The following is a 22,104-nucleotide window of genomic DNA, read 5'->3' as shown; positions in this document are numbered from 1 at the left end:
AGAGTCGTGCTGGATGTCAGTGCCTGGCATGCCTCTGGCACCACTACCCCCAACCCAAGCCCTGGAAAGGAGGTGAGCCCTTGTGGTCCAGCTGGTCCCTGATGGGTGTGGCCCTTGCTGGAAATGGAATTGTGTGAGCACTTAGCTCAAGTCACTCCATCTATTCAACAAATAGTTCAGTTCAGTCAATAAACATTTATCTAGCCCCTAATGTGTGACAGACTGTGTGCTAAGGCAAAAGACAATCCCTGGCCTCCAGGAGCTCACAATCTAACGGGGAGAAAAGCCGACAAATCTGTACAAACAGGCCACATAGAGGGTAACTAGGAAACATGGGAGAGAAGGCACTGGAGAATTTCCAGGCCATAGATGGGGAGGACTGGTCCTCCAGGGAAGCATTCCTCCATATTTCCAAGCCCATTACTGTTTTGGGGGCTCGCCCCAATTCCCCAAAGTAGCAGGGAAGTCTTCACCCCTAAGTGGGCAGCTGAGGATTTCCTAAGGACTTTGGGTGTCCAAGGGAAGGAGATGCCCCAGAGGGCAGTCCAGCGGGCCCAGGCCTGTGCCAGCACCCACTGGAAGGCAAGTGGCTGGCAGGAAGCCAGTGCACTGGGTCAATTTCAGGTGAAATCCCTCATTTTGATCAGTTTCATCAGTCAGTCATCAACCAGAAGGGGTGAGCTGAGCCAGGCACAGCCCTCACCCGTGGGCCAGTCCTAGGAAGGTGGGCCAGTCCTAGGAGGGGTCTGCACGGGGTCTGGAAGGTGGGCCAGTCCTAGGTCTGCACGGGGGTCTGGAAGGTGGGCCAGTCCTAGGTCTGCACGGGGTCTGGAAGGTGGGCCAGTCCTAGGTCTGCACGGGGTCTGGAAGGTGGGCCAGTCCTAGGAAGGTGGGCCAGGCCTAGGAGGGGTCTGCACGGGGTCTGGAAGGTGGGCCAGTCCTAGGAGGGGTCTGCACGGGGTCTGGAAGGGCGCGGCTGGAGCTGAGCAGTGGGGGCACCGCGGTCCTCCGGTACTGCCTGGGGCAAAGGCCCCGAGGTGGCAGTGGGTGCTTGGGGATGTCCAGGGGCAGGACCGTGCACGGGGCCTGCAGGAGGGTAGCCTGCGCTAAGGATGGCTCCCCAGCCTCCCAAACCCCTCTTTTTAATTATTTCCTATTGCCTATAGCCTGCTTGTTTGCTCGGTCTCCCCGTAGGACTGTAAGCTCCCCGAGGGCAGGGATGTCTGCTGCACACCACAGGCGCCTAATAAAGATCACCGCTTCGTGCACAGGGGGTGGCAGCCACGCCCTCATGGGGGCCATCTGTTTGGGGGCATTCGCTGACCAAAGCCCCCAGAGACCGCAGGGGGCAGGGTTACAAGTGGAGGCTGGAGCCCGGACCCGGGCGGCTTTCTCTAGCGCTCAGAAAAGGAGGGGGTTTGGGGCTGCGAGGTGACATAGTGAATAGAGCACTGGCCCTGGAGTCAGGAAGACCCGAGTTCAAATCCGCCCTCAGACACTTAACACTAGCCGTGTGACCTCGGGCAAGTCACTTAACCCCAATTGTCCTGCCCTGCCCCTCCAAAAAGCAAAAAAAAAAATAAAAGAGCGGGGGTCGGCCAGAGCCTTCGTAACCATGGTAACCGCTAGAGAGCAGGCGCGGAGCCTCAGCCTCTCCCTCCGCCTTCCTGGTCTCTTCCCAGGGTTGCCCGCGGGAGGGTGGGGGCCGCGGGAAATCAGAGGGAGAGAGGGAGGGAGGGGGCGGGGCGGCTCCCGACTGCGCACGTGCAGGCCTGGAGGACCCGCTCCTTCTCCCCCGCCCTCCGAAGGCCGGCGTTTGAGCCCCGCCAGCCTCCGTAGTCCACGTTGGCTGCGCATGCGCACGGGAAGCGTAGCACTCCTGCCGGGCCTCCGTCGTCGCCTTCCCTGTCGTCGTCGTCGTCGTCGTCGCCGCCGCCGCCGCCGCCAGCGCGGCTGGATGGATGGGGGCGCGGGGGTCGGGCCGAGGCGAGGCGGGGAGGGTGGGGAGCGGAGCCGGTGCCAGAGCCGGGAGCAGCAGCGGCCGCGGCTGCGGGGGACGCGGCCCGAGGCTGAGGGGAGCGAAGCCGCCGCCGCGTCCGTGAGGCCTCAGCAGGGCCCGGCCTGAGGCCAGAGGCCCGAGGACACCGCACCATGTTCAAGAAGCTGAAGCAGAAGATCAGCGAGGAGCAGCAGCAGGCGGCGGCCCAGGTATCCTAGGGAAACTGAGGCACGGGGGGAGGGTTAGGCGAACCACGCGCACCGAGGCCCGAGAAGGGGCCGGGACCCCCGACCCCCTGCGACCGCGCCGGCCCTGGGGCCCTCTGTGTCCTCTTTTGTAAGCCCCGCCCCCCCAGGGTCCTTGGGCCTCTCCCCTGGTGACGGGGGCGGGGCTCGCGAGGCCTCCGGCAGGTGCGGTCACGTGCTCCCGGAACTTTGTGCCCCGCCCCCAACTTTAGCCGGTCCTGCTCCGGGCCGGAGGTGGGGGCTCCGCCCGGGCGGGCCAGGCCTCCCCGCCCTGTGCCCGGCGCTGGGCCTCGCCCTTTGGGCCTCACCCGAGGCGCGTGGGCAGGTGTCCTAGAGGCGGTCGGGCTTCACTCGAACTCAGAGCCCAGCGCGCCAGCGGGAAGGTGACCCCGCTGGGTTTTCTGGCCAAGACGCCGGAGGCTCGGCCTCGTTCTAGTCCAGCTCACTCTACTGATGGGAACTTGGAGGCTCCGCCGGGGCGCCGAGTCGGGGGGCGTCCTCGAGCCCTCCTGGGGCCCCCTCGGGGGAGGGGAGAGGACTTTGTCTGGGCCGTGCACAGGGCGAGCCGGAGGTGCCGCCTTCCCGGCCCCCGGCGCTCTCCTGGAGCTTCCAAGCCTCGTCCGAGCCCGGGGGCCGAGGAGGAAGGGGGAGGGGCCGCTGCGGGGTCGCCCCGTCCTGCCGCCCTCGGCCCCTGGACGTCGGACGCGGATTGCGTCCCGCAGGCTGGCGTCAGGAGCTCGGAGGGAGCCCCATCCTCGGGAACCCGCCGCGGGGCGCCAGGGAGCGCCGGTTCAGCTTCTAGCCTTGACGTTTGAAGGTAATTGGGGTTAAGTTACGTGTCCAGGATCACCCCGCTCCTCAGGGTCTGAGGCCCTTCTGCCTCTAGGGCCGGCGCTGCGCCCACTGTGCCACCCAGCCGCTCCTAGCCAAGGCTTCAGGCCTCCCCTGGGTGGGGAGGCGAGCCTGGCAGCAGACGTTCGTTAGGCATTGACCCGCGCCTGGCACTGTGCTGACAGCTCAGGGACACGAAGGAACGGGAATCATTAAAGACCCGGGGTGGCGTGGATGGCGATCTGAGTCTTGAAGGAGCCCCAGGCACGGGGGAGGAGGGAGGAGGGACTGTTGTGTTTGGGAATAGGCCCAGCCCCGCGGAGCTGCATTCCGGGGCTCGTGTGTGACAGGGCCAGGGCCTGAAGAGCCTTCCCTGCTGCCCGGAGTGGGGAAGGGGGCTTTAGGAAAATCACTTTGGAAACCCAGGAGAGGGTGGGGTGTGGCAGTGTGAGACTGGACAGCTGGAAGGCGCCTGCACTTGGGCGGAGACAGGAGGGTGCAGCTGAGAGGCCACAAAGGTCATGCCCAGGTCAGGCACCAGCAGGGCCGCGCAGTGTCAGGGGAGAGCAGGGCACACGGAGCGGTCGGGCTGAGGGCTGAGAGCAGAGAGCTGAGCACTTCCCAGACTATGAGCCTGGGCCGTAGGGACAATGGCGCCACCCACAATAGTAGTGAGGACTGGAAGGGTTTTGGGGAAAATAATTAGTTCCATTTTGGACATAATGAATTTTAACATGTTTGTGGAATATCTGTTTCCAAATGTCCAACAGGCAGTCACAGATTTGAGCCTGGAGGGTCAGCAGAGAAGTTAGAGCTGCAGCAGTAGATTTGAGGATCATTCCATAAAGATGACAGGTTGAAGCATGCCAGTGGGCAGAGAGGAGTCAGGTGGAGGCTTTTTGGAAGGTGGGGTTGGTATGGACACATCTATAGACAGTGAGGAAGCAGCCGATAGACAGGGACAGATTAAAGATAAGTGAGAGGGTGAGGAAGAGAGGGAAGAGTCTGCTGGAGAAGATGAGCTGGGATCCAGCAGTAAGCATTTGTCAAGCACCTACTGTGTGCCTGTGGTGGTTAGGTGTTTCAGTCACGTCTGACTCTCTGTGACCCCATTTGAGATTTTCTTGGCAGAAATCCTAGAGTGGCTTGCCATTTCCTTCTCCAGCTCATCTTATAAATAAGGGAACAGAGGCAGACAGGATAAAGTGACTATCCCAGGGCTGCCCAGCTGGTATGTATCAGATATGGTATGGTCAGATTTGAACTCAGGTCTTCCTGCCTCCAGGTCTAGCACTCCATCTGCTGTGCCACCTAGCTGTCCTCCCAGATAGGTACCTGATGGTTGGTTCCTTTTCCAGGAGACTTTTTTTTCTTTTTGGAGGGGGGAAGGCAGAGCACTTGGGGTTAAGTGACTTGCCCAAGGTCACACGACTGACTAGTGTTAAGTGCCTGAGGCTGGATTTGAACTTAGGTCCTGCTGACTCCAGGGCCAGTACTCTATTCGCTGCACCACCTAGCCACCCCCTTCTCCAGGAGATTAAGGCAAACAGGTGAAGTGACTTGCCTAGGGTTACACAGCTAGTATCTGTTTGAACTCAGGTCTTCCTAATTCCAGGCCCAGGTCTTTATACTCTATGCCACACAGCTACCTCCATAACTATGTAGTAGTAATAGTTGCTTTTCAGTCATTTAGTCCTATCCCAGTTTTTGTGACCCCATATGGACTTTTCTTGGCCAGGATACTGGAGTGGTTTGCCATTTCTTTCTCCAGTGGATTAAGGCAAACAGGTTGAATGACTTGCCCAGGGTCACATAACTAGTGCATGTCTGAGGCTGGATTTGAACTCAGGTCTTCCTGACTCCAGGTCCAGCCCTCTAACTACTGAGCCACCTGGCTGCCACCATTATATGCATTATGTTCACCATGTACCTAGCACTGTGGTAAATGCTGGTGATACAAAAAGAGGTAAAAGACAGCCCCTCCCCTCAAGGAGTTTACAGTCTAGTGGGGGAGGCAGCATGGGAACAAATCTATACAGAGCAGACTCTAGGCAGGATAAACAGGGAATGCTCAGCAGAGGGAAGGCACTGGAATGAAGGCGGGGGGGAGGCTTCCAGTAAAAGAAGGGATTTTAGTTGCAACTCAAAGGCAGCTTTCTTTGTCAATTCTCCTTACACGTATAGAAGGATTTGCCTTGGCAAGGAGAGGGGCTGCCTCATTCAGTGAGGGGATGATGGCAGAGGCATCTTGATGATGCAGAAGGAGGAGGAGGGAGAAGAGAGCTCTTTTGGTGAATAACCTCATTTTTTTCAGGAAAATTTGAAGCAAGTTTTCCAGTTGAGATGAAAGTCTGAGGAGGGGTGAAAAGGTTTGGAAGAGCCTCTGTGGTGCCCACAGTTACATAGCTAGGGAGTGTCTGGGGCAGGATTTGACTCCAGGCCTTGCAGTCTGTACTGCATCACTACCTGATTTGTGTATATGGGGTGAGTGAATATGAGGAATGGAGGATGACCCCAAGGCCAGGAGCCTGGTTCATGTCAGGGATGGCGGTGCCCTTTTTCATAATAGCATAGTTCTGAAGAGAGGTGGGTTTGGGGGAGATGAGGAATTCTGCTTTGGATTTATTGCATTTGTGATGTCTGAAGGACATCCAGGCTGAAATCATTAAAAAGGCAGTTGTTAGTGGGGGATTTGGAACTCAACACAGAGACCAGGGCTCTGTGAATCCTAAGTGTATAGATATTAATTGAACCCTTGGGAATTGATGAGAGGATGGAGAAAGGAAGAGGGCACAGGACAGAACCTTGGGACACCCTCCCAGCTAATGGCTGTGACGTGGATGAAGATCTAGCAGCTGAGAAGGAGCCGTCAGACAGTATGAGGAGAACCAAGGGAGAGTGATGTCACAAAAGAAAACCAAGAAAAGCCAGAGAGGAGAAAACTTCCTGGAGGAGAAGGGGTCCAGAATTCAGTGCTGCCCAGAGGTCAGAAGGATGAGCATTGAGGAAAGGCCTTCAGAGATTATTGGTAACTGGAGAGAGCATTGTAAGTGTAAGCCAGATTCCCCAGAGTGAGAAGAGAGGAAGGGTGGGGCTGGAGAGGGAATTTACTTCTGCTTCATTTTGCAGGTGAAGGAAACTTGAGAGTCTAAGAGGTTTAAGGATCTGCTTGAATTTACATAGCCTGTTGAGGGGGCATGTCTTCTCTAACTCCTAGTATGGGACCTTTTCGACAACCCCATGTGGACTCTCCTTCCTTTTCGTGGTGTCTGGGAGGATCTAGCGTGGCTTCTGACAGAACGTGGCACTAGATGTCACAGCACTCCTGATTTTAATAATTTTCCTTCATAGGTTCCTTGCAGTTCACCTGCCCCAGCAGGGACCAGGAGCCGGACATCTTCTTTTACCGAACAGCATGATGATGGTACTCCCAACAGAGAGGTCAGTGTAGAATTGGTTTTCTTATCATTTCTCAAAGGAGGCATGGGAGTTAGATATGCAGGGCTGCTGTTGTGACTCAGGAGGCCGAGGTGTTAGGTGTGAGAGATGTGGAATGTCATTGCTGGGTGTTGGAAATAGTAACACAGACCATATTATCTCTACAAGTAGGGAAGGGATAGGGAGGCTGTACAGGGGACTGTGACATGAGAATACTTGTGCCAGTGCAAATCAGCACCTTCTCTGCAAAGGTTCATTGCCAAAAACACGGAGAGATCACTGGCTGTACAGATAATCAACATAAACCATTATTCTGGGAAAATTGGCTTTCTTTGAACATTTTTCATTATATCCAAGAATAACATTTCTTACATGATGTTTAAGTTGAATTCATAAGATCATAGAGTTAGAACTGATCGTGACGTTTGAAGTTACTTAGATCAGCTATCTCAGTTATATAGGAGAAACTGAGGATGGAGAGATAAAGTACCATGCTCATGGTCATCCATGTAATAAGCAGCAGGGCTAGGATTTGAACCCTGGTTTTGTGATCCCAGATGTGGTGCCTTTAACTTCTCCAACAGCTGTGGGGGAAGGAAAGAAAACTCATTTTAGAAAGGAGGAGATTTAGATCAGACATACTGATTCTCTGCAACCATTGTTCAAGCAACTAGACTGAGAACTGGGGGTTATTTTAACTAGGCTCTTTAGTCGTAGACATTTCCCATGTGTTCTTGTGGGACCCTCAGAACAATCTTGCCATTAAATATAGAATTCCACTTAGTCTTATCTCCATCTGACAGATGAGGAAACTGAATCATAAAAATCTATCCAGCATTTGTTTTTTAAGCATTATACTAAATCTTTAAATGTTGTCAGTTGTAATTTTAAAAGCGACACTAATGTTTTCTTTCAATTCTTAACTCACATAGTAAATTCATATTTTTAAAACTTTGTTTTCAGGGTGAATGTTGTGATATTATTTTAATGTTTATTCACAGACCTAACTAATTAAGAGGAAAGTGGAACGACTGCTACCAATGCTTCCATAACATTTTAAAAGATTTTGCTATGTGATTGCTTTTTAAATGAATTTTAAGTGTTTATAAAGTAAACATGCTCAAATTGTTCTTTTCCATGTAGGTGGGAATGCACCCCTCCTTGAGGCAGTTCTTTATAAAGGCCTGAGACTTGCTATCAGGCTGACCCAGGGAAACCAGAAGCTCCTTTATTCTTGGCCTTTCCCCCATGATGCTTTCTGTTCATTGCTCAGTGACCTTGTACTTCATTGGGCCAGTTCGAAAGCCTCTGCACAGGGTAATTCATTGTTCTACAAGATAGACAACTGTCATCAAACCACCATATCTGCCTGCTGAGCATTTTCTGTGTTGTTAGAGAGCTCTTGATAACAAACTAGTTCTTAAACTTGAATGAAATTTTCAGTCCTAGGCCTGGACTTTTATTTTTTAAGTTAGTTTCTAGCAGTATATTTAACTAAAAGTACATTTTTATAGGGAGAATCTATGTAGCCATTTCTTTCTGGCTTTTTACTTTTGATACATGAGCCTTATATTGTCAGGGATACTGATTTTTTTTGAGTCTCAGAATGCTACTGTCTTCTTCCTTTAAAGTAGAAATTGATTTATGTATTAATTCAATGCATAAAATTGGTTGTCTTTCAGTCACAATTTATAGGCACAGTATAGTTCGGTTTTACAAACATTATCAAGCGTCTCCTATGGACAGAACTCAATGTAAATGCTCGGTGACCCACAGAATTTAGAAAAAGATGTGAGCCTTGCCCTTTTGAAGATGACAGCCTTTTGGGGGACGTGACATGCACAGATAACAGTACAAAATAATCTAAGTGCGCACTAAAGTGTGAGCAAAGTGCTAAGTGAGGTCCTATTTGATTGGGGTGAAGGGAGAGTCTAGCCCATGTTGGGAGTGGTGGAAAGCTTCCTGGAGATTTTTGGCTTTAGAGGTTGAGTTAGGAATTGCCTAGCTGGAGAAGAAAGTGTTCCAGGTTAGGTTTAAGCAAAGGTGCTCGATAGGATAATGTGGGATGTGTATGGCAAGTGATAGAGTCCATTTAGCTGTACATTTGAATTTGTGGAGGAGAGTAGTGTTAGAAAATTTATCTTTGGTGTACAGATATAGCTAGATCAAAGGGTGTGTCTGCACAGTTTTACAGCCTTTTCTGCATAGTTCCACGTTGTTCTCTGCTCAACAGTGGTTGGCCCAGCTCATTGCTCCACTGACCATTTTTTCATGTGACTAGATAGCTACTGCCTCTTCATATCCCTTGACCATTTATCAATCAGGGAATGACTTATTTTTACAAATTTGACTCAGTTCCCTATGTATTTTAGAAATGAGGCCTTTATTAGAGAAACTTGCTAGAAAATTTTTTGATGTTACTTTGTTGTCTGTGGTACCTTTTAGTAAAGTGTAATTTCCCTGGATTGTCTCTTTTAATTAGATTTGGTTTTGCTTTTGCTTTGTCTGAGATTGTGGTTGCTACCCCTGCCTTTTTTTTGCTTTGGCTAACACGTAGTATTCTAATCCTGTGTGTACCTTTCTGTTTCATGTGTGTCTCTTGTATACAACCTATTATTGGATTCTAGTTGCAAATCCATTCTGCTGTTTGCTTGTTTTGAGTTAGTTCATGCCTTTCACAGTTATGTTTATTAATTCTGTATTTCCCTCCATCATATCCTCTCCTATTTGTCTTTTTCTCTTTATCCTGTTCCTCCTCAAAAGTATATATGTATATTTTCATGCACACACAGACACACACACAGATGTGCATACATATCTAAACAAACATGGATTTCAGTCTGTCTGCCATCCTTTTTACTTTCCTCTGGAATTAGTGCAACAATGCTGAATTTGAGAAGTACGGGAGAAGGAGAAGAGTAATGTTTCTTATGTTAACCGAGATCCTTGAGAAACTGAGTGCTGTGGAGAAGTTAGTCTTTTTAACTGAAGGTTAATCTGAAATTTTTGTTCCAGCACTCCTTAAATCTTGGTAAAATGGAGTTTAGTTTTATGCTTTGAGAAATATATTATGATGAAGCAAACTGGATCTTTTCAATGATTACTACTATTAGGGTTATTACAGACAGGAATGTGAATTACAGAGAATTGTACATTGGGAAGGTAAATGAGAGGGAGGGAGTACTGGTCCCTGGAAGTTCCTTAGGAGGAAGGTTCTCTATCTGCAGGAGAGTCTGCAGCTCAACCTCATTCCTTGGGTTAATAAAACTTGAAAGATGATGTTGTCTGCCTTTTCTCTTTCCTTTCTTCCACTCCCTGAACATTTTTATCTGGAAAAAATAAGGGTAAGATATATACTAATAGAACCTTTGAAGGGGAAAACAAAACAGCAAAGGAGCAGTCTTAGCAAATTGGCTTTGGGAATGGGAGGGGAATCATATGAGTGCCTCAAGTCCTCTCTCTGACTGTATTGGTGCCTCATATCTGCTGTCATTTCTGGGCCCTTGTTTTTTTCCTCTTAAATAATGGTATTTCAGTAATTTACCATTTTTTTCTTCTAAAAGCAGATTGTAGCAAAAATTCCAGTTAGTTCTTAGGCTTTATTATAACAAAATACCACATTTTGTAGTTTAACTTTCTTTAAAAAAATTGACATATTGTTAAAAAATAGGTTTTTATTGATGTCTTTTGTTTTTTAAATCATCATAGTTTTCCTCAGTATTTCTCTTCTTCCCCATCCCAGAGTCATTCTATATAATAAATAGTATGTTTTTAAAGACAAAAAAAAAAAGAAAAAGAAGAAATCAGCACAACCTCTCAACACATTGAAAAAATCTGAAAATATTTGCAATGTGTAAGTTCGATGGTGTTTCTAACTTCATGAGAGGATGGTTTGGAGCTGCGTATCACCTTGCTTCTGTCTCTTACCTCTGCTTGAGCTTTATACTTCTGCAACATTCACTTTTGATTTTTGTATATTGTTCTGTCCATTTACATTGTTGTAGTCACGGTATATGGTGTTTCCTTGTCTCTGTTTGCTTCCCTCTGTGTCAGTACATAGAAATCTTTACAGACTTCTCTGGATTCATCATACACATCATTACTTACAGCATAGTAATACTGTATCATATTCATGTACCACAGTGTGTTTAACCATTCCCCAGTTGATGAGTATCTATATTGTTTCCAATTCTTTGCTGTCACAAAAAGTGCTGCTATGTCAATTCGGTATATATAGGAATTTTCTTCTTATCAATGACTTCCTTGGGGTGTAGTACAAGCCAAGTAATGGAAACTCTGGGTCAAAAAGGATATGGACATATGAGTCACTTAATTTGCCTGTATCCAAATTGCTTTCCAGAATGGTTGTACCACTTTCCAGCTCCATCAACAACGCATCATTGTGCCTGCCATCCCACGACCCTTTCCACGTTGACTATTGCTATTTTTGGTCATTTTTGACAATTTGAAGAATGGGGAGGTGAAACCTCAGGGTTGTTTTGATTTGTATTTCTCTTATTACTGGTGATTTGGTGCATTCTTTCATCGTTGTTAATATATTGCAATTCTTTCGAGAACTGTTTTCTTCCTATCTTTTGACCTCTTGTCTATTGGGGAAGATAGCTTTTTTTTAAACATTATTTTCATTTATCAATATCTCCCTCCCTCTTCTTCACCCAAAAAGCTGTTCCTTATAACAAAGGATAAGAAAGATCAGGGGAAAAGCATTTCAGCAGAACTAATCAGCCCATTAGCCATGCCCAACAGAGCCCCTGACCTCTGCATCCTCATATCTCTGGGTCCAGGTGTAAAGGCTGATTTCTTTCTTATGACACATAATATGCATATGTATCAGGATAAATTGCATTGTTCTTGCCTTTATCTTTTTTTTACACTGAGAGGGACTTTTTTAGGGGAATATTTTTCACTTTACTCAATGGTATTTGCTTGGCTAGGAGCTTGTTTCCTTGAGAACATTATTTATATGCAAAGGTTTTAAATTTTGATGTCTGATAGAAACTGATGAAGTGGATTTAGGAAAGAGGGGTGAGGATTCAAAGGACAGGTTAGTCAGTGACCTTCAGGGTGTTTGATTGACAGTGGCTTAAGAATATATTTGCCAGCTCCAAGACACTGGTTGTGTGGCTTCATCTGTGATGTCTTTTAAAAATGTAGCATACAATGTGCAGTAATTTCTGTTGTCTTTATTGCTTCCAAGTAGATTAGTTCATATTATTATGTGAGAGAGTCTGAGATATAAATGCTTGGCATCCTCAGATCTTGATAAATATACATGGATGTTCTGTAGTGTTTATAGTATATGTGAGTCAAACATGTGTTTTTGAGATGCTTAGAACTGTACTTAAAATGCTAGATGTCTTGCCCCTTGGTGGATTGATTGACTTGAAATGTTTCTTAGCTATGACTTTGCCATTTTGAGGGAATGTTAGTTTCACAGCTTATGCTTTTGACCATTAGTCATGGCATTTGCTATGTTTTTGGGTGCTGGACTCTAGTTTTGCTTCATTGGCACAGTGCTCAGTGTTGAAGATACGAAGAAGGGCAGAAGACACACAGTCCATCAGAGGAGACAACCGTGGGTTCTCTAGTGTCTGTGCCACCAGAGCACAAACTCTGGGCAAATTCTGCCAGCCTGGAAGAGCAGTAAGTCTAAGCTTGGTGACTAGCTAAGTATAGAAAGGTTTGATGATAGAAGGCTGGCAGCTGGCCTTCTGCCCCAGCCCTGAGCTAAAAGCCTGAAAATTCCTTTCCTATTTTCTCCTGAGAGGTTAGGACTGCCTCCCTCCACAGTTAGAGGTTATACATGAAAGGCACGTCCACACAGTGGCTAGGTTTCCTCTTAATCTTCACTTTTGCCTGGAATTTAGAGGTGGCATTTGGGAGTGTGGAAAGGGCAGAGGCCTTTGAGTCAGAAGACCTGGCCATAGGCCCAGCTCTAAAGTGTTTTGTGTCACCTTGGACAAGCAGGTCCTGTCCTGGGGACTCAGCTATAAACTTAAAGGGATCGGGCGAACTGACTTATGAGGGCCCTCAAGCTTAAACTAGAAATCTCTAAAATGAATTCTTGGACTCTACCTGAGTTACTGATTGACCAGATGTGCTTTATGCTAATGGTCTGGTCTCAGAACTTTGAATATTTACAAGTTGATGAAATTATGAATGAGATGAGTTCCTGTGTATGTGTGTGTGTGCGTGTGCTTTCCATTACATGATGAATTGTTTATTATTTGGCTTTTTTTTTTAAAGGGCAGCTTTCTAGGCTACTTAAGTTGCAGAGATCCCGACAGCCTGCCTTGTAAGAGGGAATTTACTCATCTGGGAGCCCCACCACCACCAGTAACAGTAGAAGTCTATCCCCACTCCTATTAAAAAAAACCCAACCAAACTGGTCGTCTGATACTTTAAAAGATTCATGTTACTCTTTGTAAATAAATTTATTTTTGCATATATAATAATATTTTGGTATCTTACAGAATTTTCTCCAGCATAACTAAAGTATCAAAAAGCAATAGAAATATTCCCAACAGGGAGCCCTAGCAAGTAGGATCCTGAATAAAATGTGAGTTTAACATTTGTGATTCGTGATAATCCAGAAGTAGTTGGGTTTTCTTTTTAAATGCTGGAAGCCAGAAGGCTTTATAAGTCTGCAGGGAAGTCCTGGTGTCCGTTCTCCCCTCCCTTGGCAGAGAAGCTTCTGAGGAGCTGATGACTTACTGAGCGTCCTGCATTGATTTATTACAGGAAGGCTCTGCAGGGGTTTCCCGATTACCAGCCTAGTGCTTATCCACAATGCCATGTCAAGTCAAATGACCCCAAGCATTTATTAAGCACTTACTGTATGCTGGACACTGCTAGCCTCTGGGAATAAAAATCCAAGTTGAAAAAAATGGAGCGCTGCCCTCTGGGAGCTGGGGGGAGACCACACATCAAAGGGACTGACCAGGCTGAGGGGGAAGTTGAAGGCACTTGCTGTGGGGCCGTGGCAGAGCAATCCCTGAAGAGTTGGGAATGTAGCCTAGCCTTGAGAGAGAGGAAGGAAGATGTGCTGGCCTGGGGCTTCCTTTTCCAGTGGAGGCTCTGGAAAGAACCAGCTAGTCAGTCACAGGGGAGCTATAGTGAAGGTGGAAGGAACTTGCAGGGCATAGCGGGCCAGGAAAAGTCAGACAGCTGGGCAGGCGTGCTGCCTGCCTTGCATGGATTTAGGCCCAAAACCTTACTGTGTATGAGAACATGGAAGTTCATGGGCAGAGGGATTTTGTGTGTGTGCGCAGGGATTATCCCTCTCTGCATATCTGTCTATATACATCAGCATGGACCATTCACCACTTCTCACTGTTCCTGTGGTATGTTTGCCTTTGTGGGTGTGGGTTCTTAGATGAAACTGTTTAGTACGGTACTTGTGTGCTATTCTGCTGATGCTTTTATAGATTTTTACCAATATACCATTTAAAGTTGTATACTAGAAAAGCTGTGACATCTCATACTTCTCCCTGTCTTCTCTTCCTTATTGCTTCAGTATTGCTGATTAAATAAAATTGATTTTCTATCAATATTGCTATGTATCCTGAGATCTAAAAAAGAGAGGAGGTCACATCAGTTCTCAATGCTTTCTAAACTATTTTTTTACTCTGCTGCTAGACTTAAAACTTCACCTGATGGCTTCCTTCCTGCTAACTCTAGTCTAGTGTTGGTTCCTTGGTTAGTTTTTCTACCACCCCCTGGGTGCTGTTCCCCTTGTTTTCCCTTGGCTTTTGTCACCCTGCACATGTGCTTCTCCTCCCTCTTAGACTTTTCCTTCTCTGTGTCTTTTCCTGGCCCTTCATTTTCCTCCTGCCTCTTATATGTGAACCCCTCTAGGTTCTTTTTCTCCCTTTATAATCTTTTCTCCCCCTGTGATTTTCATTATCTTCTCATTGCAGATCACTCTCAAAGTCTGTGTTTCACCTCCATTGTCTCTTCCAGGCTCATTCATTCACGTAACAAATATTCAGTAAGCCCTCTTGTGCAAAGTACTGTGCTAAACAGTGGAGGATAGCCAAAATAGAGCAGGATGCAATCCTTGTCTTCCTGGGGCCTCCACTCTAAAAGACCCCAATATAGTTCACCATAATGCGTAATATTACATGCTAAATATATTGGTGAGTTATAAAACAAAGTGCGATGGCTACCTGAGGGACCAAGTTTACTAATAGCCCTGGGGAGGATTAGGGATGGAGATGGCCTTTGAAAGGAAAGGAGCATTGTTATAGGCATATGAAGTGCAGCAGAGTTGGGGCATTCCTGGGGCATGTGGCGTTTGGGGGACAGGCTTACCTCATGCATAGAGTGCCTGATGGGGCAGTTTGCAAAGAAGTCTGGAAGGGGAAATGGTGTCAGCTTATAGAGGGCCTTGAGTTCTGACTGAGACCTTTGAATTTTAATCAAGACGAAATAGGGAGCAGTTTTAGATTTTTGAACTGAATAGGGACTAGATCTTTCTACCTAAGAATGATTATTCTGTCAGGGTGATTGATGGATTGGCTGGAGGTCAGAGTGAAGGCAGGAAGGCCTGCCAGTAGATCAGGTTTTCTGTGGTTCCTTGAAGCCAGGGATGATTTTGTGCTTATCCTGGAATCCCCAGTGCCTCCCAAAGTGGCTGATGCAGAGGGAAGTTGATGGAATCATTCCCCCGTCCCCCCTCCCCCCCCCCCCCCACCAACTGGTCCTCCCAATCCTCCCCTTCACATTCTGTTTCTCTGTGTGCCACCACTATCTTTCCAGTCACAAAGACTTAGAGGCCTCATTGCTTCCTTCTTCCTCCATCCACACAGCCAGTTTTCAGGTCTTGTTGTTTCTACCATGAAATGTTTGTCATATCTGTTCTCTTCTCTCTCACTGCAACTCCTGTTTAAAATGTTCAGTTCTTTTCTGTTAGTCTCTTGGAATACCTGGGTAACTGGGTGTCTTATTTTCCACTGATTCTTTTTTCATTCCATTTTTCTGATTATTGTAGAGCAGGCATGCTAAAGTATTTTGGGCAGTCCATGAAAAATGTAGATGATGCTGCCTAAAATCCTTTGGTGGGCTGCAGGTTGTGCAGGCCTCTTTCATATTCTTTCTGATGTAATCCTCTCTGTCCACAGACCCTCAGTGGGTTTCTGTTGCTTCCTGAATGAACTAGCAACTTCCAGTGCTAGCATTCAGGACTTTCCATAGCATGGTTCTTCTAGCTTTCTCTTCAGTCTTTTGACTGAGCTGGCCTGTTCTCCATCCCCTGTTTGTGTTTCTCCTCTCATCTCTGTGCCCTTGCTTGTACTATCCCTAAGCAATCTTTCCCACTCCCTTTCCAGTCTCTGTGGGTTGCAATTTCTCCCACCCTTTAGGTTCTTTGTCCTTTGTGAAGCCTTCTTGGACTGCACATTACTTCTTTCTCCTCCTCAGAGTCCTCATTCCACTTTTTCCTGGACCTCTCTGTTATAATTTATTCACAGTTGTATTCATATTGCATGTCTACATGTCTTTCACTGATGAGATTTCAATTTTCTTGAAAGCAGGATCTAGGTGGTCTTCTAGAGCACAGAGTCCTGTATATAGTAGGTGCTCAATAATGTTTGTTGAATTAAGAACGTTATGCTTAATGAAAATTGGAGAACATCTGTGCACTATGCTTTATGATTTGTTTTTTCATTATGTGTTTTGTTTTCATGTTCTTATTTATTGCACTGAATGAAACAGCTTCTAGCTGGGATTTTAGCAGAGCCTGCTTTTCTCTCTGAGTACACTATCTTTGCTTTGGATTCCTCCAAACAACCCAAACCACAGATTGGCTGTGTGGTGAGTCCTGCCACCCTTGTCAGCACTTCCTGTGGCGAGAAGAAACGTGTGGTAATAATAGAAGGCAAATCTAACGAATGCTGCTTGTCACTTAGTGCGTCTCCGAGGTGTCCTCAATTACTGGTTGCTAATCATGCACTAAAGATCAGAGAGTAATAAATAGCTGAATGCTTATGGCTCATGGGCTGTGTGGTGTCTTTTAACATTAAAACAAATAACACTGCTTTTATTTTATAGACTAGAATTCAATTATCTTGACCTCTAAATCATCTTCCATAATATACAATGTGAGCTCATCACCTAAAATTACCATGCACTGCTTGAAATCTATGTGTTTTTGATGTAGATGTTCAAGAATGCTTTCTGAAGTGATCTGTGTTTTAAGGGAAAAGTGAAATATTAAGTATAAATTGATAATGTATCATAGAATCAGAATTTGAAAGTTGGGAGGGACTTCAGCAGTCACTTAGTGCAACCCCTCCATAACATCTGGGGCAAGAGGTCTTCCAGGTTCTTCTTGGAGAACTCTAGGGAGGAGGAGCCCACTACGTCTTAATATCTAGATAACACCAGAGTGGTAGACAAAACAGCACTGGAATAATTGACTTTCTGGGTTTAAAATACATTACAGTTCTTAAATTTCTTTTTATTATTGTTTCCATGTGATGGTTCATTAGCATTTTAAAGTGAGGAAAAGGGATTTTCTTTTAGACATTTTCATAATTATCTGCCATGTTCTAAAATTTACCAGAAAAGCACAATTTAGGGAAGATGTTTAATGTTTTTGTCTGATTAGAAATGATTAAAAACAACATTTTCTTTTTTTTCTTGTTTGGGAGAATAGAGAATTGAGCTCTTTTCCGTTGAAGAGTAAACAGACACAAACACTTAACATTAATAGTTTAAAGTCATGTAATCTTGTTCTAAAGTTGGAGATTTGCTGTTAATTACTAGTACTTCTGATCCTAGGACATTCCTCTACTGATTTCAGTTTATTCAGTCAAGACTTGGTCAAGCACACATGGGACCGTTCTCCTGATTATTTCCTGATTTGCTTATAGATTAAGAGGCTTAGAGTAGTTGTCTCTTGACTGATTGATAAAGTTCTTTTTCCTTGGGGGCACAGTAATAAAAGAAAATTTAATGTTCATCAGTGGTGGAATGAAGACCAGAGAAGTATTACCAACTGTTTTAAAGAAGTGGATACCTTCATGCTCATGTCCCCACCAGCCCCCCATAGAGCGTAATTATTTTTAGGCACATCTAGAGACAGTAAACCCTAACTCATAAACAGAAGTCTTGACTTGCTGTCATGAATAGGTTAGAAATTGTCATGAACATATTTTAAAATACAGGTGATATTGCTAAGGTAATACGGGGAGTGTCCGAAAACGGCTTATAATGGGGACTTAGCCTCACCATCGTGTTGCCTGAGTCATTGATTTGTCCAGAAAATTCTTTGCCCACCCAGAACAGAAAGGAGAAGCTTTGGCTTAAGCTTTTTGTCTCTAAAGTATTAGAAAATCCGGACAGAGCCAGATGTGAAATAAGATGGATTTGGCCCAATTCCTTCTTCTCATCTGCCCAACTCCTGTTAATGTTTGGATAATTGTATTTTACTCTGTGTTTGCTGTTTGGCTACCTTTTCTGATTTCTAAAATTAATGGGAAAGCCTCCAAAAGTTTCTTCCTGTCAATTCTAAAAAAAATTCAAGCATAGCCAAATATAGAAATTTACAACTCTGTCTTTTATTAGCCAGCAGAGTTTGCAAAATGTTTATGATTTGGAAAAGCACTTTTCTATAAACTTGAGTTTGGAAGATGATCTGTGCACAGAGGTCACTGTGCTCATTTATAGATGCTGACCATCAGAACATTTTAGCCAACCAGATTATGTTCTTGATATTCTTAGTAAGAAAACCAGTAACAGGTTAGGAAATAGTCACCCCTTTTCATCTAATATAGAGTTTAAAAAAGATGAAAAAGGAAACTGAATTTGTACCTTTTTCCCCCCAAATTTATAATTAGAGTCACAATAATGATGAAAAATATATTTGAATAAATTCTTCCCTTTTAGCTAGAAACACATTTTATATAAAAGATGTAATTGAAAGAGACTTTGCTGTGGAATGAAATCCAGGTCCCTCACTCTGTGAGTGAAATGTCAGACTGGTAGCTTGTAATGGGGCCCAGATTCAGACTAGGGTTTGCATGATATGAAGCAGTATTTTGGAAATTCTTTTGAAGGTCTTTTTTTGTATTAATTGAACAGCTGAACACACGACAGTATCCTTAGAGGTCAAGCGGTCTGATTTTCCTAAGGAAATTGAGTCTCAAGAGGCCTGAACAAGGTCATACAGATGCTTGAGGGAAGGACTGGAAGGGGGCTCTGGCCCTGGCCCCGGCTTCTTATCTTACTGTTGCTATACTGCCTGGCCTCTTCTGGTGTCATGTTTTGCATTGGATATAAGATTTCTTTATTTCTTTTACATGAAACATCTTCCCCCTCCAATGTTAGTCACATCATGTAGTCATGTTAAAAGAAACCTTTTCTTAACATGACAGATAATTTTCCTTTTATTGAGTTAAATTGCCCACCCACTTTAGTTTTATGAGTCTGACTATCCAGTAAGTGGGAAATTTACTGACTTATGAGGCATTTTGAATTTGTTGGGATACATTTAGTATATGGAAAATGGCACTGTGGCAAATAGGGAGTAGGTGCTCCCCATATGATATGGTCGTCCATTTCATTTGTCTTTTTTTCCATGGGTAATGGGGTACATAGACCAAAGGAAGATAAAGGTTTATTCTCGTGATACTTTCTGCCTTCCAGCTTTCTTTACTAGCTACTTTCTGAAGGAGACATTTGAGTTAAGATATTCTCTGATGCTTTGTGTGGTGCTCAGCCCCTTTCACTGTCCTCCTCCCCCATCAACCCGTCACAAGTGAGCGCTGGAAAATTACTTGGTAAAATGTTGAAACATTGCAGTTCATGTTCATTACCCACCACATTCAAGGCCGAGCACCACAGTGCTGTGTGACTGTCTTCATGATCTGGCCTAGTGTGGAGCTTGGACAAAATTTTGTTTAATTTAAATATACATGTTTATGTGTCATATCTAAAATTGGAATATAACAAGCAAAATCAAAATACAGTTTAGTGAAAAGTTGGCTCTTTTTCCTAAAAGAACAAGGTCACATAGCACAAGAAAGAAAACTCATTTAATAACGGTACCATTTTATAATTGATTTAGACTCATTGCCAGTATTTGGGGTACTTAAATTTCCTTTTTTTTTAAAGATCTCTTTAGACATTTGCCAATATAATGCAATTACTAAAGTGTTATTTGATCTCGAGGCAGATCATTTAGTAGTTAAATTTCAGTCATAACTGTAAAATCTTCTAGATGCTGACAAAGGCTTTCTTTGTGAGTTAGTGGAAATGCGTTGTATACATATAGTTTTCCCCCCCATTAGTAATTTCTATTTCTTGTACACTGTCAGTTTCAAACTTATTTGTATAAATATTTTTCCTTTTTACTTTCTTTTTGTGTGTGGACTTAACAGCTCAAGGAAAGGTAATTTGGATTATGTATTAGGATAGGTAAATGTTGACATTACCAGTATTTTCTATCATATGTATTTATCTTTTACAGTATTCTATCAAAATTATTTTTTTTTTGCAACTTGAAGTTCTTTAGGGGGAATGGCCTTGACAAAGAAATGAGGATGCCCATTGTGTGATAATGAATTGCTATACTAATCCTTTTAGTTTTATATAATCTGTATTAAAAGCTGAGTTTTTTTAGTACTTACCATACTAGCTTTGGCTTGCATGAAAGCGTCATAATTAATAATAATTAAAACAATTTTTCTTCTTTTACTAAATATGTGTTATGCTGTAGAATTTGGACATTGTTGCTTTTAACAGGGTGGACATTTTTTGATACTTTTCCTGTTTTCCTTAGCTTTCCATTTTCCTGTCTTTCCAGACTGCATCTAGTTACACGCTTCAGAGGCCAGCTGACTGCATCAATGGAAATGAACCAGCTCCTCAGGTTTGTTTCCTTACACTGTCCTGCAGAGTCAGAGAGCACTGGTGATTTTTTTCCTAGGTTCACTTTGTAGAGAAAAAAGGTGGTCAAATAATGGCCTCCACATGTACTTTGAGACACATTATGTTCTGAATCACTGATGGATATGAAAGTAAAAGCTCCAATCATCTGTCATTATGAGCCTCTGCAGTGGTTACCAGGGCTACCAGGAGAGCCAGCCACAGCTCACGTGGACTTGAATGTGACTGTGGAAGAGGAGGGGGCATCAACATGTTTTCTTGGAGAAAGCTATAAGAACAATGGGATTTCTCTTAAAAGACATTAGAAAATAAGACATCTTAGTGAGGATATATTTTAAAACCAAAGGAAATTATTATTTCTTTGATTTTGATTAAAAAAAAATTAGAAAGTTTAATTCAGCCATTTTCAGCCCATTTATTTTCTGTTCCCTACTCCCTCCCCTCCCCTTGCCAGAAGCTGCTCCTTTGCTCTCCAATATTCTGATTCCTCATTTTAATTTTTTTTTCCAAAAGGGCATAAGATTTTTGGCAGTTGTTTTCTTTGGGTGATAATCTCCCATCATATGATGGGGAGAAGCAGTATGTTCACCCTCATATGCACTTGGATGTTGGTTTTTGTGGGGGGAAGTGTTGTAATGTAGAAGAACATTTCTCAGTTATCCATTTACCTGAACTCATTTAGCTAAAGAAGACTGGGCTACCTCATAGTTTGCCTGGCCCATAGTAGGTGCTTAATGTTTACTGATTGATTGTCCTGTGGATAAAATGACAAGGTAGAAAAGAACTTGAACGATAAGATTCAAAAGATCTTGAATAATAATTAGCCTCAAATAAATACAAGGCAGCCCCAGCCAGTAATATTGTATTTGTTTAGAAGAGATATTGTTGAAGTGAACAAAGATGGTTTTTAATATAACTAATAAAACCACGTTTTTCCAGAAATCAGCTGTTCCCGAACAGCCCAAATCTGTCACAAAGACTCTATAGTACTCAGGTACCCAGTGCTTGTGGGCTCTTACTATGCCCATATTGGCAACAGTATAACAGATAAAATATAACAGATTCAAAGCTACAGATGAGAGTTGGGAAGTGTTTCCCATAGGCAGGCAGAAATAATATTGAAAAGTGATTGTTGACAGACATTAAGAGATGAAACTGCAAAACCACTAACAAGACATAACTTTAAAGTCCAGTAATCTCGGATTCGTGTGAGGGGCAGATGGCCTGCCAGCCTTCACTGGGGGCACTACTGTGGGATCACCTAGGGCAGTGATGATGCTTGCGGTATATTGATCTGAATCAAGCAGACAAAGGCTAAATTATGTTCAGTAGCTTTTTGGGAAAAACAAAAAAACCTCTACATTTTTTATTGATCTCTTTTGGCTTTATATCACCTACATTTCCCAGTGCATTCCTCCTTTCTTCCCTTCCCAGAGAGCCACCCCTTTTTAACAGAGAATAAAAAGGGAAAAAAAGTGCAGCCAAGCTAAGCAGTGTCAAAAAAGCCTCACTCTGTGTGTGTAGTTTTCCTATACCCTGTAAAGAAGAGGGGGTCAGGGTTACAAAGGGAATGTACTTTGTCGTCTCTGCTTTGGGGCCAGTCTTGGTTATTCTGTTCACGTCGTTTATTGTTTTTCCTGGTTCTCTTTGCTTCGGTTTTCATCAGATCATATACATTTC

At 44.5% G+C, this 22,104-nt stretch overlaps 1 protein-coding gene across 9 annotated transcripts in view; it reads left to right on the top strand.

Moving 5' to 3' along the window:
• The first annotated feature begins 2,016 nt into the window (after nucleotides 1-2,016).
• Nucleotides 2,017-22,104, top strand: part of GOLGA4 (golgin A4) — a 98,925-nt gene continuing 78,837 nt past the window's right edge. For 5 of the 9 annotated variants that reach the window (XM_069084308.1, XM_069084311.1, XM_069084310.1 and 2 more), the window contains exons 1-4: nucleotides 2,017-2,208; nucleotides 6,427-6,516; nucleotides 16,249-16,347; nucleotides 20,342-20,407. In XM_069084308.1, coding sequence (XP_068940409.1) covers nucleotides 2,152-2,208; nucleotides 6,427-6,516; nucleotides 16,249-16,347; nucleotides 20,342-20,407 — 312 coding nt within the window. In that variant the 5' untranslated portion in view covers nucleotides 2,017-2,151. Of the gene's footprint in view, nucleotides 2,209-6,426; nucleotides 6,517-11,254; nucleotides 11,283-16,248; nucleotides 16,348-20,339; nucleotides 20,408-22,104 lie in introns of those variants that run through there. The other 4 variants (XM_069084309.1, XM_069084314.1, XM_069084313.1 and 1 more) reach the window with 4 other exon arrangements.

Source organism: Petaurus breviceps, unplaced genomic scaffold (assembly GCF_028583685.1).
Source record: "Petaurus breviceps papuanus isolate PSGF00001 unplaced genomic scaffold, PetGlider_PUasm1.0 174, whole genome shotgun sequence".
Lineage (NCBI taxonomy): Eukaryota > Metazoa > Chordata > Mammalia > Diprotodontia > Petauridae > Petaurus > Petaurus breviceps.
The sequence above is the reverse complement of the archived record's forward strand: the minus strand, read 5'-3'. Positions and strand labels throughout refer to the sequence as shown.